Genomic DNA, 20,121 nt, shown 5'->3' with positions numbered 1-20,121 from the left:
CTTATTTATCTTTCTTTTTATTGCTTATGATTTTTAGGTCAGATCCAAAAAAATCATTGCCAAGACCTGTATCAAGGAGCTTACTGCCTATGTTTTCTTCTAGGAGTTTTATGGTTTCAGGTCCTTCATTCACGTATCTAATCCATTTTGAGTTAATTTTTGTGTATGCTGTAAGATAGTGGTCCAATTTTATTCTTTTGTGTGTGCCTGTCCAGTTTTTCCAACACAATTTATTGAAGAGAATGTCCTTTCCATTGTATATCTTGGCTCCTTTGTCATAAATTGATACATGAGTAGGTTTATTTGGGGGCTCTCTATGCTGTTCCATTGATGTATATGTCTGTTTTTATGCCAATACCATACTGTTTTAATTACTATAGCTTTGTAATATAGTTTGAAATCAGGGCATATGATACCTCCAGTTTTTTTCTCCTTTCTCAAGATTGCTTTAGCTTTTTGGTTTTGTGGGTTTGTGTTTTTCTGTTTCTTTTTTTTTTGCGGTTCCATACAAATTTTAGGACTATCTGCCCCACTTATTTTATTTATTTATTTATTTCCCCACTTATTTTAAAAGTGAAATTTGAATTTTGATAGGGATTGCACTGAATCTGTAGATCCTTTGGGTAGTTTTCAGATTTTAACAATATTTATTCTCCCAATCCATGAGCATAGAATATCTTTCCATTTTTTGTTTCTTCTCCAATCTTTTTTTATTAATGTCTTATAGTTTTCAATACATAGGACTTTTACCTCCTTTGTTAAATTTATTCCTAGTTATTTTATTCTTCTGATGCAACTGTAAATAGGATTATAAATGGATAGACCACTAACACAGAAAATCAGTAAGGAAACATCAGTCTTTAAACAACACATTAGACCAGGTGGACTGGTCTAATATATAGATGTATATAGAATATCCCAACAAAAACAACAGAATACACATTATTCTCAAGCGCACATAAGTCTTTTTAAGGGCAGATCATATGTTAGGCCACAAAACAAGTCTTAGTAAATTTAAGAGAATAGAAATTATATTGAGTATCTTCTTTGACCACACTGGTATGAAACCAGAAATTACATGAGGAAAACTGAAAAATTCACAAATATGTAGAGATTAAACAACATATTACCAAACAACCAATAGGTTAAAGAAGAAATCAAAAGGAAAATAATACCTTGTGACAAGTGAAAATAGAAATATACCAAAATTTGTGGTACACAGTAAAAGCAGTTTAAGAAGGAAGTTCCTAAGGGCACAGCTTTACCTCAAGAAACAAGAAAAGTCTCAAATAACCTAACATTATACCTCCCTTGAGGTTTAAAGGAAAGAACAAATGAAATCCAAATTTAGAAGGAAGGAAATAACAAAGATTAGAGCAGAAATAAATAAGACAGACTAAAAAGACAATACAAAAGATCAATGAGACTAAGAGATGGTTCTTTGAAAAAATGAGAAAAGTGGACAAGTGATTAGCCAGACTCACCAAGAAAGAGAGCACTCAAAATCAGAAAAGAGGAGAGGTTACAACTGATACTACAGAAATACAAAGGATCATAAGAGACTCCAGTCAATCCTTAAACAACAGGAAGGTTAGGGGTACCTACCCCAATGCATTCAAAAACCCATATGTAAATTTTGACTCCCCAAAATCTTAACTATTAATAGCCTACTATTGACCAGAAGCCTCACTGATACCACAAGCAGCTGATTAACAGTTAACATTAACCCCTAACACTTAGTATGCTATATGTATTAGGTATTCTCATAATAAAGTAAGCTACAGAAAAGAAAACATTATTAGGAAAATCATAAGGAAAAGGAAATTCATTTACAGTACTGAGTTTATTAAAAAATCTGCATATAAGTGGACACATGCAGTTCAAATCCATGATATTCAAAGTTCAACTATACTATGAACAATTATATGCCAACAAATTCAACAACTGAGATGGATGAATTCCTAGAAAGATACAGCCTACCAAGGCTGAATCATGATAAAATTGAATACCTAACAGGCCAATTTCTACTAAGAAAATTGAGTTGGTAATCAAATGTCTCCCAACAAACAAAAGGCCAGGACCAGATAGCTTCACTGGTGAAGTCTACCAAAATTCAAAGAAGATTTAACACCAACCTCCTCAAGCTCTACCAAAAAACAAAAGTGGAGAGAATATTTCCAAACTCATTTTCCAAGGCCAACATTACCCTGATAGAAAAATCAGACAAGGAAACCATAAGAAAAGAGAACTACTGGCCAATACACCTGATGAACAAATATTTCATTTATATTTCTATTGAAAATAGATGTACAAATCCTGAACAACATATTGGCAAACTGAATTCAACACTATATTAAAAATGTCATACATCATGGGATTTATCCCAGAGATGCAAGGATGGTTCAGCATCCATAAATAAATAAATATGATCTACCACATTAATGAAATGAAAGATAAAAATCACATGATATTCTCAATAGATGCAGACAAGCATTCAAGAAAACTTAACAACCATTCCTGTGTTAACAACTACAACTGAGACTTTCTACTGAACAGTTAGTATGTACTAAGCCTCTTTCAAAGGGCTTTAAGTACATTATTTTTCAAAATATTCACAGAATCCTATTGTATAGTTGAAGAAACTACTAATTAGACCATGTACTTGCAGAGGTTCACACAGTTCATGTGCAATGAATCTGTGCCTTTTCAAACTCCAAATCCATGTCTCTAACCCCACTGTTCTATGACCTCTCCTGTATAAATCTTAACCTGTTCTGGTCAATAAGAATTGTTCCACTGATGTTCAAGGGCACTTGCCCACAAATAGTCTGGCTTTTTCATATGTTGTTTGCCCTAGGAAATAGGGTGCCATTACTGGGAAATGATTGGTTTCCCAAGATACAGAGAAAATCGGTTGTCCCAGGTAGTAGGCAAAGGTGAGTCACAGTGTTACACTTCTCAATCTAAGTGGACATTTCCCCACCCAATGAATGGCTTTAAGCTGACTTGCCACACCATTAACTGCTGGGTTAGAACTACCTAGGAAGTCAACAGGGAGCTGAAATTGGTTGTCTCCTGTATTTTTGATATATTGACACTCTCTCTCCTTCTTGCCACTGTCAAACTTGAACTATAGCCAATATCAGATTTTTCTTGCTCCCCCTACAACAAGTTACTGAAATCAATACGAGGCTTTACTGTCTTTCCCTTCTTGATGACAATAAGAGTGACTGAATCACATGCCGAGGCTATATAGTAGTAAAGGGCAGAGTTTATTTTGAGCTCCAAGCAAAAACATACACAAAAGACTTTTATACAATAAGGTTTCTTGGGAGTCTTTGATTAAGGGGTAGCAGTTCTTACATTCCTCCACCAGACTGACCCAACCTTTTCACATGTAGCTGCAGATAAGGAAACCCTGAGGAGACCTGAAGCTGTCTAGAAACCTTTTGAGGATAACAAGGAGGATAGTAACAATAAACCAACACAAACATACTAAGAGTTTATTGTTTTTCAGATACTGTTCTAAGAGCTTTATATTCATTGTCTCAGTTAATCCTCACAACCTCGTGAGATGGAGATATATACCATTACTGTTCTGTTATGGGTAAGAAAACTGGGTCTTATAATCATTAGGAAGCATTTCCAAAGTTCCTCAATTATCCGTTATGGAGCCGGGATTAGAACTAGGTTAACTACACAACCTGGGGATTCAACATCATTCTTATATTGATATGTGTAAAGCTCTTCTTCAGGTGACAATAATAGGAAATTTCTCTTTTTGGTGTCTGCTACCATAAAAGTGCATTGTCAATCCAAATGGTGTTGCAGGGAAAATTACTCCTGAATAGAAACCTCACAAACATTCTTATATTGGCCCCATCTGTTTATTAGCGCTCTGAAAGAAGCTGCCATAAATGCTACACTGCTCCTTGGAAGAAACTTCAGTTCCTTTTTTGGTGTTCACACTGTACCTGTATTGCTTTTGAGGGGACTGGGTGATTGGCTAGATTTCAAACTTGATACAAAGTAATTCTCCACCCAAAGAGTGTAATTCAGAATACCTGCCTCTAGAGGGTGATGCCTCATTATGGAGTACTGGCCAGCTATTAGAAAGTGTGACAGTACCTGGATTAAAATTAGTAAATTGAAAGAGAAAAAGAGATCACACTTCTGTAACTACATAGACCTAGCCTTTGAGCAAACAAAAAAGTTAAATGAATAAAATAAGTTTTCTGAAATGTTTTTCATTAACCTAAATGGTATTCTTTTCATCTCCATCTTAATAACCATAAGGCATGGGACCAAAGGTCACTAAGGAAAACATGTAGAACATTTTAATAGCACTTTTTTTCAAGATAAAGAAGATAAAAGTTATAGGAATAATATATGCAAAATTAAATAATTTTTCTCAATTTAATACTTTGGGGTGAGAAGTAAATAACTAAACTTACTGCAAGTTAAATGCTTTCTGATAATTGATAATGGCAACTGGAAAGAAAAGGACTATTTTGAATAGTTGTGATTTTTAAGAAGGGCGATACCTACCGTAACCTATAATTCCAATCACACCCGCCATGAAGACCCAGAAAAGGAATCCAGCTATGAACCTCAGGAGTATCACAAACATCCAACTGAGGAGCATGGCGATAGTCAGGCCACTAGAGGAAAAAGCATAAAACACACAGGGGTCAAGTGTGCTAAACATAACATAAAGTTAACAGCAAGACAACATTTCTATTCAGAATAATCTCAGATTATTCTATTTTAGCTGGCTATGGAAATATTTATAATATTAAAAAGTACAAACAATAGTTTCTATTAAGACTTTCATATGAAAGAGTCGGACCGTCGGGAACTTCACACCTGAGTCAAAATCTGTGTACCTCGGTAAATGGAAGTCCAGTAGCAACCACTGTTCAAAGAAAAACACAATTCCTTCCACCTACAGTTTTGGCCTATCTGCCACAGTTGTCATGCTGTATTTTTTTTCCCTCCACACGTCTCACTAAGTGACAAATTATAAAACATATCCATGATAGTAACAGAAGGAAACCTTATACATCAGAACTATTTAGAAGTAAGAGAGCAGTCTTAGGGAAGAAAAGAAAAATAATTGCCCACACAGTTCCTGAATCCATGGCTTTGTAGTCATTATTACAGTCTAATTATTTTTAATAATTTGTGATGTTTGACATCACCAGACATCTATCTCAGGTCCCCAGTGATCTGTGGGCCATTATATGGAGCTATGATACAGCTTCTGTATCTCCTGGGCCATATGACTTTATAAAGCAATCAGCAGCATGACTATGTTTTTGGTTTTAATTTTATCCTGGAGTTTGAAATACTAGAGATACTTCCCCACCTCCCACCCCCAGCCCATATATCCAGGTTAAATACATATTGAATTCTTCTAGGTAATTTCATTAAACAGAACTCATTAAGATTAGAAATTTGGATGATGTTTCCATTAAGAACTGATACCTCTGATACTCTTTGTAAGTTTCCAAACAGAAACATTACCTGGTAAATTTACTGAGTTTATGGTCTCCAAGTATTATCTTTAAAAAAAAAAAAATCTTAATAAATACTGTCACTGAATAGATGATAGCATTGTATCAAAGTAATTTCTAAGGTCACAATTCTTGCAAAGCCTATGCTTTCAACTCCAGAAGGCATTCCCTACTAAAATCACAGATACTTTAATGCTTAAATATTTAATATGGTTGAAAGATTATTCTATGGCATAGTCCCAGAGGAATAAACAAAAAGGTCAGGGGGAGAAAAGAAATATAGCTGTTTATTCTCTGTGGTTTTAATTCCTGCATAAAATTGTAACTGAATAAATTAAGGCACAGCATATTAGTCTTTGGCTTTATATTTGTTAGATAGATGGAGAACCAGAAGAGTCAAAGATAAGGAGTATTTATGTTCTAGTGGTGTGAGCTGTGCCTGGGTGGAGAGGGTTTCAGTGTATGTTGGGAATGAGGTAAATAGAAAGGTCTATCATAATGTATACTTTTTCAGACAGTAGTTAAAAAGCCAAAATAAAGAAGAAATACGCAAATTATCTAATAATATTTGAGTTTGACAATAGGGGAACAAGTTTACCACTGTCAAGTGTAGACTACAATCTCTGCTATGGAGAGAGATCCTGAAATACTGATACACACTGAAAATAATTATTGTGTTTAAGACAAAGCATCGAAATGAGTAAAATCTCAAAAAACACTAGCTAGTTTTACAGCTCTAAAAACTAATCATTACTATTTTACACACAAAACAATTTTGACTTTATTGAGTATTACATATTATATTATATATATTATATCTCTCTTGTTCCCCTCGTGGTTTTATAACTGTTCCTTGAACCCACATTTTCTATGCATCTATGTTTCAAGGACCAAACTGGGAGGTAGAAAAATAGAAATGAGTTAGACATAGTTACATAAAGAATTCATAGTTTATCAGAGAGCCAGGTAAATAACATACAATTCTAGGTGCTATCTGGACGATAAGCATGTGTGTATGTATAGGGGTGTGTGTGTGTGTGTATGTGTGTGCATGCGTGTGCATGTGTGGTTAGGAGGAACACAGAAGGGGAATGTAATTATATCTGGAGAAGTCAAGAAAGACTTCAAAATTTACACAAAAGATGATTTTAAATAATTTGACAGAGTTGCCCAGGACACAGGAAGGATGTGCTAGGAAAGAGAACAGAATGTGCAAAAACAGGGGACTTGACAGTCTAAGAATGGGTGTGTTATTTCATGTGTTTATAGGGTTAATCAAGTAACATGGGTGGAGATGAATCTGGGAAACTAGTTGGACAAGGCTGTAAAGGGCCCTGTAACTATCTGAAGGAGTTTTCTCTTTGCTCTTTGATCACTAGGGAACCATAGATGCTTTTACAGCATAAGAAGGTGATATAAGAGCCAGAGAGTAACAATAGCCTTAAATATATCAGACACATGAACCTGCTCCAATAGAGTGACTGCATTTTCCCATACCTTTCAGGAATGCAAATCTTATGTCTAAAAATTCTTAATCTCCTCCTCCTTTCATATATATTTTTCAGCTCTTCATAACTACAGTGACCTTTGGTGATGACGATAACAACATTATGTGAAAAGGATGTGTTATAAAATAAGAGTGATCCTTTGGAGGTCAAGGGAAGTACAAATGAGAAAACAGACTCATAAATAAATAAAATTGCATTCACTGTAACTTAACAGTAAGAAGCAAACATACTACAGATGTTGTCCCCACATGACTTTACGTATATTTATACAAGTACTTTTATTGGGAATTTAATGAATAAAGTTCAAATTTTCATTCTTCTAACTTTTGTAACACTGGGTATATTTGCAAATATCTTTGCCCCATTTTCAGCCTATCTGAAAAAGAAAATGGCAGGAACTGAGTCAAACTTTTATTCACAAATATGAATGGGGAATTTCTTTTTTTAAAAAATTTATTTGAAGATTTGAGTGAGAGACAGATCAGGAGCGGAAGGGAAGGGTAGAGGGAGAAGCAGCCTCCCCACTGAGCAGACAGCTGGATGTGCCGCTTGATCCCAGGGCTCTGGGATCATGACCTGAGGCGAAGGCAGACGCTTAACAAGCTGAGCCACCTAGACGCCCTGAATGGGGAGTTTGACAAAAGCGATAAAATAAAAACAAGGATAAAATGGGGCTGGAGAAGAAACACCAGCATTTGCACTTACATGAGAATCCAATACCAAGTTGTTGCATAGTCTTCAAATACTTTCATTCCAATTGCCCTTGCATCAAGGATTTTATTGACACGACTGAATTCAAAGGAGGAAAAAGTCAATTATTTTGACTGCCACTAAACAGAAATGTTCTTGTTATGATAAAAGGGGTTTTGCAAGATGCTGTTCAAAACATATTTTTAGAAACCATTTATCAAGAGGCACTCCTTCCCCAGCCACCACAATATGTGAGATGTCACTTTGGTATACTACAAAGGCAGCTATAGCCACACACAGAGAACGTGGCTTTCAAGAATGGTGAACAGATCCCTTTTCAACATATGTGACATGTCCTCAATATTGCAGAAATTTCACTGTAAGAAATGAATTTAAATAAGATCAGTTCTTAGCTTACAAACTCCATAGAGTCAAGAATGACCGTCATCCTTAATTCCCTTTTCTAATCCTCTGACAGCTGTTGCAGGAAGGCACCAGGGAGCACATCCAGAAAAGTGCACAAATCATTACTGTCCAGTTTGACGAATTATCAGAAGTGAATGTACTGTGTAACTACACCCCTGTTGTCCCTTTCCCTGTGGCCCCAGTTACAAACACCTCTTCCTTCCACTAAGGTAACCACAGACCTGACTTTTGTGCTAATAATTCCCTGGTTTTCTTTTTCAGTTTTACCACTTACCTATGCATCGCCGGGTAATTTAATTTAGTTGCACTTGGTTTTGAATTTTTCTATCAGTGGAACTGCACTTGTACTATTATTTTGTGATTTGGTTCACACAGATTTATAGTCGTGAAATCCATCATGTTGCTATTACATTTGAAATATGCAGGGCCTACCGTATTCTACTTGGACTGCTAAACTCTTTGGAAGAGAAAAACATTTTTAGAGTATCTTTATGTTTCACTTTTAATTCAACAACTGAGCTATACAATGATACTCTGTTTGTGCACCCGCCCAGAGAATTATATTTCCCTATAACCTGAAACATCATGATGTGTATGCAAGGGAAAGAGTAAATTGACTTCCTTGTAGTTAGTACATAGAAACATTACCATGGTTGTCTTGACTTTCTTAAGGCCCTCTTCCCTTTAAGACATCTGGCAGTTTCATAATTTTAGTCAGTTTTTTTGAATGGTGATTTAAACATCATCTTTTTATTGTGTTCCCTCAACAAGTACATTAAGGTCTTTCAATATGCTTACGGAAATTTCATTTCTTTATCTGTTGATAATGAAAGATTTAACCATTTAAAAAAACATCATTGCACTTTCTAATTCACTTTGGTTTCTCCTTTATCTGTTTTTCTTAACAATACTTACACCAGGGTCTCCAAACCACAGTGACATGTGTATTTCATAATAATGCATATTCTTCCTCTATAACCCTTAACCTAATGGAAGTTTTAGTTTTGTGTACAGTAATAGGATTCATCCAAACTGAAAATAAGAATGCAAACAAACATACTTTGCAGCTGTCCTGAGTTCTATAGCATTTCTTGTTTTTCCACTTCCATCTTCAAATGTTGTTTTATTTCCTACTGTCAAAGTGCCATTTTTAGTAGTGAAGTCAGGGAAACATCTCTGGAGAACTGTAAAAAAAAATAAAATTATGGTAGTTATTTTTCTACTTCTTCCTATGTAATGTTCTCCCTTTCTTAAGCTTTCTGTTATTTATAATCAAATTCTTGCTAGACAATGTATAGGCATATTGCTCAACATTGTCCATTACTTGATGGTCAGAAGGTTTTCTGATGGTTCTCAGACAGCTGTAGAAAGCAAATATGATCACAGTCTGAAGCTACACTCTAAACTTGTTATTTTACTCATGGTACATTCATTAAGTCGCTAATAAGTAAGATGCACAGCATAGGTTTTTAAAAAAGAGTAATACGGATAACATCTCACATGGTAAAAAAAAAATTTAATAAAAAGGCTATATTTACTTGTATGACTGAGTTTATTTCTTTTTTTATAAAAGATTTTATTTATTTAAGAGAAAGAGGGAGAGAGAGAGAGGGCAGTGGGGAGGGGGAGAAAAAAGGGAGAAGGAGACTCCACACTGAGCAGGAAACCAGGTGTGTGTGTGTGTGGTTCATCCCAGGACTCTGGGATCATGGCCTGAGCTGAAGGCAGATGCTTATTAGGCTGAGCCCCCCAGATGTCCTGAGTTTACTTTTTTTTAAGAATTTTTTTATTTATTTGACAGAGAGATAGAGACCACAAATAGGCAGAGTAGCAGGCAGAGGAAGAGGAAGAAACAGACTCCCTGCTGAGCAGGGAGCTTGATATGGGGCTCTATCCCAGGACCCTGGGATCATGACCTGAGCTGAAGGCAGATGCTTAACCACCTGAGCCACCCAGGACTTCTGAGTTTACTTTTTCTTTAAAAAAAAAAAAAAAATAGATACTCCTTGACTGAAACCTTGAAAACTGGAGATTAGTGAATAATTTCTTGAAAAATAAGGACTATCTCAAACTTCAGGCCATTAAGACAACTGAAATTTTATTTGTGAAGTCTTAATAATTTGTGTCTTCCAGCTTTCTCATTTACCTGGTTTTTTGGAGGGACTGGAAATAGAAATTCTAAAGCTATCAAAATGGCCCACACTTTGTAGACTAGCATAATTCCTCAGAAGATTTACTTCACTGTTCAATTTTCTATACACTTACTTTGATTAAATAGAATCCTTGCTTCTTTACATACCTGTATTACTAAAAATATTTTAAAACCCCAATTTTAAATCAAGAGGGAAGAGAAATCAGAAGTGGATCATTTTCATATTTTTTCTTACAGGAAGCATCACAGATTTGCTTGACTTTTCAGGGAATTTAAGCTTGAAAATATTAAAGTAGTTGATATAGGGAATGAAGAAATAGGTCTTTACCAAGCCTTTCCTGACTTTTTGGGCTTAAAATGATCTCCTGTCTACCTACTTTGATCTCCTAGAGCATTTAAAATAAGGCTGAGTCCTTCAGTATCTTCTCATCTTTTTCTGGTTCTTCCCTGGAAAATTTGACATAGTAGTCTCTACCAGCTGCTTCTATTCCCTCTCAATCCAATCACATGCTGTCCCCACCACTCCAAAGAAATTTTCCTCCCAGTGATCCCAATAATCTTTTAATGGCCAAACCTCTCAATATCTTTTAGTAATTATCCTGCTTGAACTCAACCATTATCTAGCACAGTGTTTGGTATATAGTAGAACTCAGTCACTATTGGCTGTTAAGTGAGCTAACTTTTCTGAGTCTTTGACATGGTAGACAAACCCTGTTTTTTGAAACTCTCTTCCTTTGGCTTACATACCCAGGCTCTCTCCTGCCTCCCTTTAGTTTTACTGTGCATTCTTTCCTTTGCCACGCCTTATAATAGGACTGTTTCCACCCACAGAGTCCTCCAATCCTATTCTGGGCAATTTTATTCAGTTAACTCCAATGGCTAAATATGTCCATTATATATTTGAAAAGTAGAGAAAATAAGAAGGAAAATGCAAAACAATACATAGTCCTACCACCCAAAATGAACTCTAACATTTTAGATTAGTTTCTTTTTAGTCTTTCTCTGCAAGAAAATTTTTTGAGAGTCATAACCATAAAATAAATGCAGGGTTTTCCCTTGTTTATTTTTTTTAAAATATTACTTATTTCTTTTCATAAACTATTTAATAAGTGAATTTTATTTGCTATATACTATTCAATTAAGTCGCATGTTTAATTACCTATTGGGCGAATGAGCACCACTGTACTATATTGAGAGGGACTATGCCTTATTCATTTTTGTATCCCCAGTGTACATTTTATATTGTGTGATTTAAACAGTACACTTGTAAGGGCAGGGATGTCTTATATTCTTATGCCTACTATATCTTCAGTGACTAAGGATTCATTTCTATCCTTTTGTAACATTATTATTGGCAACATGAAGTTGTTTGAAAGACCTACATCTTACATCAGGGTCCTCAGTGACCCAAAGAAGAGGGAAAGAGGAACGTAAGGCATTGTGTTTGGTGGTAGCTACTTCAATGGTACCTGACTTTCTACTCAAATAGAAAATGGTACATGACCTTCTACTCCAATTGAAAAAAGAAAGAAGAGAGGAAATGCCCACAGTCTTGCCATCTCCAAAATATCCATACTATTTTGGCATATTTCTTTCCAATATTTTTCTTTGAATAGCTTTTTTTGTTTATTTTAATTTATACATTAAATTATGATAATTTATAATAATTTATATATAATTATATTATAATTACATAATATATAATTATAAAATATCATTATAATGTAAATAACATTTTATTAACATTATATTACATGGTACTTATATTTAATAACTCTAAAATATTCCATTTAATGAATACATCATCATTTATTTAAGCACTTTCTTGCTCTTGGACATAAGAGTATTTCTTTTAATTTTCTTTTTTTTTTTCTCTTTATTTTTAGTTCTCCTGAATAACACTGTGATGGCCATCTTTATGTAACATTGTTTCTCTTGGGTTAGGATTATATTTGTAGGAATGGAATATTAGTGATTGTGTAACTTTTTAAAAAAGAAAATGTAATGAAGTTTATATAAACTTTAAATAAAATTTATAAATATTAAACATATAAAATATCGATTCCTTTAAGAGATACTTAAATATTTCAAATTTCAAATTATGGGACAAGTTTATGTCCCACCATCACACCCCGGGCAACTTCGGAACAAACTCTTTGGCTGAATTCAGGGGTGAGAGTATGCAAGTTTATGTCTGTGCACTTACAGGTGCTTATAGAGCACCAAATATTCAATCTGGGCTTTTAGAATCAGTTTTTAATCTTTTCTGTGTATCTTGATACAGCAAAACCCCAAAACTAACAGATCTCCTGTAGAAATGTCTCTGGCTGGAGTCAGGAGAATGGGCTTTAGCTTTGGTTTTCTCCTAATTAATTCTGGGACACTGGGCCAATCATACAACTATTCTTATCTTCAATTTTGTCAACAGAGAAATTAAGGGAACTGAATTAAGTAACTTCTTATATGTTCTAAGATAAGTAATAACCACTTACATGGTTTGCTTGGAAAAATTGCTGTTGGACAATCATCATCCAGTAAGACTTGTGAGAGAGTCTAAAATGGAAGGAAGAGTATATTAACATTTCAAAGGCTATGTAATGACAACTTTTATTCTCAGTATAAAAATTGTGTCCTTCAAAAATTTAACTCCATAATTATCTCATTATTTCATGTTAGTCCCCTATAAGAATGATTTTAAGATTATCATACACACATACTTATTTGACAAATTCTCTAAAATGTTCTAACTGTAATTCAATCAAATCAACAATAATAAAACCAGACACACTGAAGTCAAGACACAATTTTGAAAGTGTGTATCTATGTCTTAGTCACATTTTGAGTCTCTAATTCTTCATTTTTTTTTTTTCTGGAAAAACAGCATCTTCTCTAAGTTAGAAGCCATTAATATTATTTAAATTAATGGGGCTTTAGAATTCCTTCTTAAGTCCCAAACCTAGGTAGGGTTTGAGGATTTTTTTCTTAAATGAATAATTATCAAATTGAGTTTGGAAGTAAAATTCTACTTGTTACTAAGTCATGGATCTTCATCACCACATTAATGAAATGATAATATTAATATTGCCATTAGTTAGCTCCTAGATCTTGATGACAGGGTCCAGCCAAGTAGAGAATTTGTTGGTTTCAGGGAATAGTTAAAGCTAAAGGTAACATACCAGGCTTAAGAGTTTTGAATAATACCCAAAGTCTACACAATGATATGCTATAAATGGTGCATGTAAATTTGTACGTACACGTGCATTTGTGTCTTAATGGAATAATAAATAATCATTTCCTAGAGGATTTAGGAGCTTGTCCATTACAAATGCTCATCTTGTCCATTACAAATGAGATTGAAACAAGAGTTAAAGTCTTCTTTTATATAAAGTCTAGTTTTAAGTTTAAACACGCATACCTTCACAGGCTTAACAAAAGGGGATTTGCAGAATTGGCTGTAGTATGTCCAATAGTGTTTGTTTGTTCTGTATGAAAATTGTATTTCCATGTAGGTTAGAAACTTTTCTGGGCACTTGGAGACACAGATCTGTGAAGAAAAGGAAAACACAGTGGTGGAGACTCAACTGAATTGAATAAACCAAGGAAGTATCTGTAAGATTAGACTTCTAAGCTATCTACCACTACAAGAAGCAAAGCACCATTTTCCATCAAAGAAACTTGCATCAATTTTCTAATTTATGTAAAAAATAAAATTTCATGTAATAGTTATCAATCTCTACTTCTTGCCTTTTGACAATGATTTGTGTTAAGACAATAGATGTTGTACAATGACGGCTTGTTTTTAACATCTGATTTTGGAATAATTGTAGATCTACTTGTAGCTGTAGAAATAACATATTCCACCCAGTTTTAATCAATGGTAATAACTTGTACAATTACAGAACAATATCACAACCAAAAAATTGGTATTGTTACCACCCACTAACCTTATTTAGATTCTACCAGTCTTACATACACTCATTTATTTGTGTGTGTATGTGTGTGTGTGCATCCATGCATTTACATTTCTATGCAATTTTATCATGTTTAGATTCATGTGACCACTACCACAGGACAGTGATGGATTTTTTAAATAAAATATTCCCTTATTAGTTTCTGAGTTAGTAGATAAGAGTATAATGCAAGATTAATTTTTCGCAAGATTAATTTTGCCTGTGTAGTTTATGTATATTCAGGGTTAGAATCTTGCCTCCTTTTCTATATATGAATAAAATGGTCATTAAAAATGCTCCAAATATTGATAACTTATGCCCCTAATAACTATCCATGTCAGTGAATTCTCAACAATTCTCAAAATACAATATTGGACTTACTACTATAAGAAAATAACAAAACTGGGACTATTTGTGGCAATCATTATTATAGTCTTTTACCAACAACACCAGCCAAATGTGGGCAGAGAGTTCACCAATGCAATTATTTTACATTAATGACTTCAGAGGGCCTATTAATACCAAACCAGATCACTGTGACTACTAGTCTACAGAGCCATTGTGGAGTGACTGAAATCTAAGTATGAACTCCACAGAGAGAAAGCAGAATCCAGAAAGATACACTCTATCGGTTTTGCTTTTGTTTGTAATTTAAAAAAACAAAAAGCAAAAACAAAGATCCCATTAAGCCATCAGAGTTGCAGTCCCTAGACATTTTCTCCCCCACCTTTGGTTCCTCCTTATGAAAGCCTTCTCAGCTCTGACTTGCTCCACAAGCCTGCTGTAATTTGTTAACTTCTCACTGGCCAGATTCTATCTCAATCCATTGGCAGCTAGGTAAAAAACACTGCTGCTTAGCTGACAGCTCTTCCCCATTATTTGGGTCATGTTTCTACTGCACACAAAAACATTTGGTGTCAACTCCACAGCTAAGGGAAGAGGTAGAAAACTAAACAGATATGTCAAATCTCACCGTTAGTGTTGTTTTGTAGTAGCAGCAGCAGCAACTGAATTTCTTCTACAAGTTCTGACATGGCAAACAACCTGTCTCCACATTCACACCTCTGTATGTATTTCCTCTGTGTCAGTTTCTCGTATATATATATAGGCATTCATGTGCAGGTGTGTGTGCACACATGCACACACATACACACACACACACTCACACACCTCTAGAGGAAATATTTAAATTTCACAGCTCTTTCTGCAAAAGCTGAAGTACTGTTTAGGGACATTCAAAGCCCCCAAGAGGCTCACTTTTTTTTTTTTTTTTTTTTTAAAGAAGGTTAAGGTTATCATCAATACAAATGTCAAAATTTCACTCTGATTGGAGCTAAGCTGACTGAGTAAACCTTTAACATATTGGAAGATACTTTACATTTAGACTTTGACAATAATATGGTTTGAAACATAACTTCACTAGTTCCCCTATCAGGTAGATTTAAATGGATTTATAAAACGAATACTGAAAGTACTAATGCTTTCACAGGCCTTAAATGACAATAAGAACTACTGAGTTGGGACCATGATTTCTATATTCCTAAATACACACACACACAATGTATACTTCATATTAACAGTGCTGTGTATGCAACGTATACAAGAAAGTAATTAAGATGGTAAAAAGTGGTTTGTTAGAGAAGCACATCAAATTTCATTCCAGACACAAACGAGCTGTTAAAATACAATATAGCAACTGCTCTTTACTCTCTCCCTCTAGCAGACCAATTTGTTCATTTCAAATACGATGCTGATTAGTAGCAATCAACATATAATTAGCCAAAAATGAAGGTCACATTGAGGCACAGTATCCTAATTGATCACAGTCTGTCCTCTAAACGCTTGTGACACATGTCTGGACTATGCTGGCAGTTAACAAAAAACATAATGCATAAAAATATGGCTTGGATCAGTAGATAGACTAATGCCTGGCAGACTAAAAGCAAGTCTCCATGACTGGCAGCAAAAATACATTCTGACTCATTCTGCCTCTTTGTGTGACCACAAAGGGGCACTTAAAATATAGTTCTTTGTCATTATTTTTAAATCTGCAATTCATATAGTTTAACATTCTAATACAAATCAGAATTTGCTGAGTAGAAGAGCTATCTGTAGGTGACAACACTACATTTGCTATGAAAAAAGCATGGTCTAGTGGGGTACTTTACATAAATGTAAATAAAATGTACATGGGTATATTAAAAAAAATCTGTACAAAGATATTTTTGTTTCCTCATGGGAATGATGAATCTGTACAGTGGAAAATTTCCTGGACTGGGAGTAGGAAGATATTAATTCACTCATTTATTCCTTCAACAAATACTTATTGATCATCTGCTCTGAGCCTGTTCTAGGCACTGGAAACACAGTGAATAAAACAAATAAAATTTTTGCCCTCAAGCTGTTTAATTTCTAATAGAGGAGAGATGGATAACAACAAATAAGTATAATTGTTTGTTATAAGATGGTAATAAGTGCTATGGAGAAAAATAAGGCTAGAAAGGTTAGAGGATAAAAGGTAGCTGAGTAAGATTCCAGCTTTATTTTATTTCTTTTCAATGTTCCAAAATTCATTGTTTATGCACTACACCCAGTGCATAAACTCCATGCTCCATGCAATGTGTGCCCTCCATAATACCCACCACCAGGCTCACCACCACGCTCACCCAACCCCCCTCTTCCCCTCCAAAACCTTCAGTTTTTTTCTCAGAGTCCACAGTCTCTCATGGTTTGTACCCCCCTCCGATTTCCCCCATCTCACTTCTCCTCTGCATCTCCCAATATCCTCTGTATTATTCCTTATGCTCCACAAGTAAATGAAACTATATGATAATTGACTCTCTCTGCTTGACTTATTTCACTCAGCATAATCTCTTCCAGTCCCGTCCACATTGCTACAAAAGTTGGGTATTCATCCTTTCTGATAGAGGCATACTACTCCATTGTATATATGGACCATATCTTCTTTATCCATTCATCCATTGAAGGGCATTTGGTTCTTTCCACAGTTTGGTGACTATAGCCATTGCTGCTATGAACATTGGGGTACAGGTGGCCCTTCTTTTCACTATATCTGTATCTTTGGGGTAAATACCCAGTAGTGATGGCAGGGTCATAGGGAAGCTCAATTTTTAGTTTCTTAAGGAATCTCCACACTGTTTTCCAAAGTGGCTGCACCTACTTGCATTCCCACCAACAGTGTAAGAGGGTTCCCCTTTCTCCACATCCCCTCCAACACTTGTTGTTTCCTGTGTTGTTAATTTTGGCCATTCTAACTGGTGTAAGGTGGTATCTCAATGTGGTTTTGATTTGAATCTCCCTGATCGCTAATGATGAACATTTTTCCATGTCTATTAGCCATTTGTATGTCTTCTTTGGAGAAGTATCTGTTCATGTCTTCAGCACATTTTTTGATGTGATAATGTGCTTTGTGTGTGTTGAGTTTGAAGAGTTCTTTATAGATCTTGGATATCAGCCCTTTGTCTGTACAGTCATTTGCAAATATCTTCTTCCATTCCATGGATTGCCTCTTTGTTTTGTTGACTGTTTCCTTTGCTGTGCAGAAGCTTTTGATCTTGATGAAGTCCCAAAAGTTTATTTTTTCTTTTATTTCCTTTGCCTTTGTTTGCTTTTCCTTTGTTTTCCTTTGCCTTCTTTCATATCTTGAAAGAAGTTGCTGTGGCTGATGTCAAAGAGGTTACTGCCTATGTTCTCCTATAGGATTTTGATAGATTTCCTGCCTCACATTTAGGTCTTTTATCCATTTTGAATTTATCTTTGTGTATGCTGTAAGAGAATGCTTGAGTTTCATTCTTCTACACATAGCTGTCCAATTTTTCCAGCACTATTTATTGAAGAGACTGTCTTTTTTCCACTGTATATTTTTTCCTGCTTTGTCAAAGATTATTTGACCACAGAGTTGAGGGTACATATCTGGGTTCTTTACTCTGTTTCACTGGTCTATGTGTCTGTTTTTATGCCAGTACCGTGCTGCCTTGGTGATCACAGCTTTGTAGTAAAGCGAGAAATCAGATAATGTGGTACTGCCAGTTTAGTTTTTGTTTTTCAAAATTTTCTTAGCAATTTCGGGTCTCTTCTGATTCCATACAAATTTTAGGATAATTTCTTCCAGCTCTTTGAAAAATACCAGTGGAATTTTAATCGGAATGGCATTAAAAGTATAAGGTTTCTCTAGGCAGTATAGACATTTTAACAGTGTTTATTCTTCCGATCCAAGAGCATAGAATGGTCTTCCATCTTTCTGTGTCTTCTTCAATTTCTTCATGAGTGTTCTGTAGTTCTTTGAGGATGGATCCTTTACCTCTATTAGGTTTATTCCCAGGCATCTTATGGTTCTTGGTGCTATAGTAAATGGAATCATTCTCTAATTTCCCTTTCTATTTTTTCATTGTTAGTATATAAGAAAGCAACTGATTTCTGTACATTGACTTTGTATCCTGCCACATTACTGAATTGCTGTATGAGTTCTAGTAGTTTGGGGGTGGAGTCTTTTGGGTTTTCCGTATAAAGTATCATGTCACCTGCAAAGATACCTTTATTTCTCTTTGTTGTCTGATTATTGTTGCTAGGACTTTTCATACTATGTCGAACAAGAGTGGTGAGAGGGGGCATCCTTGTCGTGTTCCTGATCTCAACGGGAAGGCTGTGAGCTTTTTCCCATTGAGGATGATATTTGCTGTGGGTTTTTCATAGATAGATTTTATGAAGTTGAGGAATGTTCCCTCTATCCCTATACTTTGGAGCGTTTTAATCAGGAACGGACGCTGGATTTTGTCAAATGCTTTTTCTGCATCAACTGCGAGGACCATGTGGTTCTTCTCTCTCCTCTTATTGATTTGTTCTATCACATTGATTGATTTGCAAATGTTCAACCATCCTTGCAACCCAGGGATAAATCCCACCTGGTCATGGTGGATAATCTTTTTAATGTGCTGTTGGATCCTATTAGCTAGGATCTTGTTGAGAATCTTAGCATCCATATTCATCAGGGATATTGGTCTGAAATTCTCCTTTTTGGTAGGGTCTTTGCCTGGTTTGGGGATCAGGGTAATCCTGGCTTCATAAAAAGACTCTGGAAATTTTCCTTCTGCTTCAATTTTTGGAAACATCTTCAGGAGAATGGGTGTTATTTCTTCTATGAAAGTTTGGTGGCATTCCCCAGGGAATCCATCGGGTCCTGGGCTCTTGTTTTTTGGGAGGTTTTTGATCACTGCTTCAATCTCGTTACTAGATATCGGTCTATTCAGGTTGTCAGTTTTCTTCCTGGTTCAATTTTGGAAGTTTATAGTTTTCCAGGAATGCATCCATTTCATCTAGGTTGCTTAACTTATTGACATATAACTGTTGATAATAACTTCTGATGATTGTTTCTATCTCCTTGGTGTTGGTTGTGATCTCTCCCTTTTCATTCATAATTTTATTAATTTGGGCCTTCTCTCTTTTCTTTTGGTTAATTTGGCCAATGATTTATCGATCTTATTGATTCTTTCAAAAAAACAGCTTCTAGTTTCGTTGATGTGTTCTACTCTATTTCTAGTTTCTATCTCATTGATCTCTGCTCTACTCTTGATTATCTTCCTCCTTGTGTGTGGAGTTGGCTTAATTTGTTGTTGATTCTCCAGTTCTTTAAGGTATAGAGACAGCTGGTGTATTCTGGAATTTTCAATTTTTTTGAGGGAGGCTTGGATGGCTATGTATTTCCCCCTTAGGACTGCCTTTGCTGTATCCCATAGGTTTTGGACCAAAGTTTATTCATTCTCATTGGTTTCCATGAATTGTTTAAGTTCTTCTTTGATTTCCTGGTTGATCCATGCATTCTTAAGCAAGGTGGTATTTAGCTTCCAGGTATTTGAGTGCCT

General features: G+C 35.2%; 1 protein-coding gene across 7 annotated transcripts in view; it reads right to left on the bottom strand.

Moving 5' to 3' along the window:
- SLC44A5 (solute carrier family 44 member 5) overlaps window positions 1-20,121 on the bottom strand; it is a 419,902-nt gene that overhangs the window by 42,320 nt on the left and 357,461 nt on the right. For all 7 annotated transcript variants that reach the window (XR_004276315.1, XM_032302977.1, XM_032302974.1 and 4 more), the window contains 5 exons: window positions 13,708-13,836; window positions 12,785-12,845; window positions 9,201-9,324; window positions 7,730-7,813; window positions 4,549-4,661 (listed from right to left, as the gene is read on the bottom strand). Coding sequence is in view for 6 of the 7 variants with exons in the window: in XM_032302977.1 (XP_032158868.1) it covers window positions 4,549-4,661; window positions 7,730-7,813; window positions 9,201-9,324; window positions 12,785-12,845; window positions 13,708-13,836 (511 nt within the window). In the remaining variant the exon portion in view is untranslated. The remainder of the gene's footprint in view (window positions 1-4,548; window positions 4,662-7,729; window positions 7,814-9,200; window positions 9,325-12,784; window positions 12,846-13,707; window positions 13,837-20,121) is intronic.

Source organism: Mustela erminea, chromosome 10 (assembly GCF_009829155.1).
Source record: "Mustela erminea isolate mMusErm1 chromosome 10, mMusErm1.Pri, whole genome shotgun sequence".
Classification (NCBI taxonomy): Eukaryota; Metazoa; Chordata; class Mammalia; order Carnivora; family Mustelidae; genus Mustela; species Mustela erminea.
The sequence above is the reverse complement of the archived record's forward strand: the minus strand, read 5'-3'. Positions and strand labels throughout refer to the sequence as shown.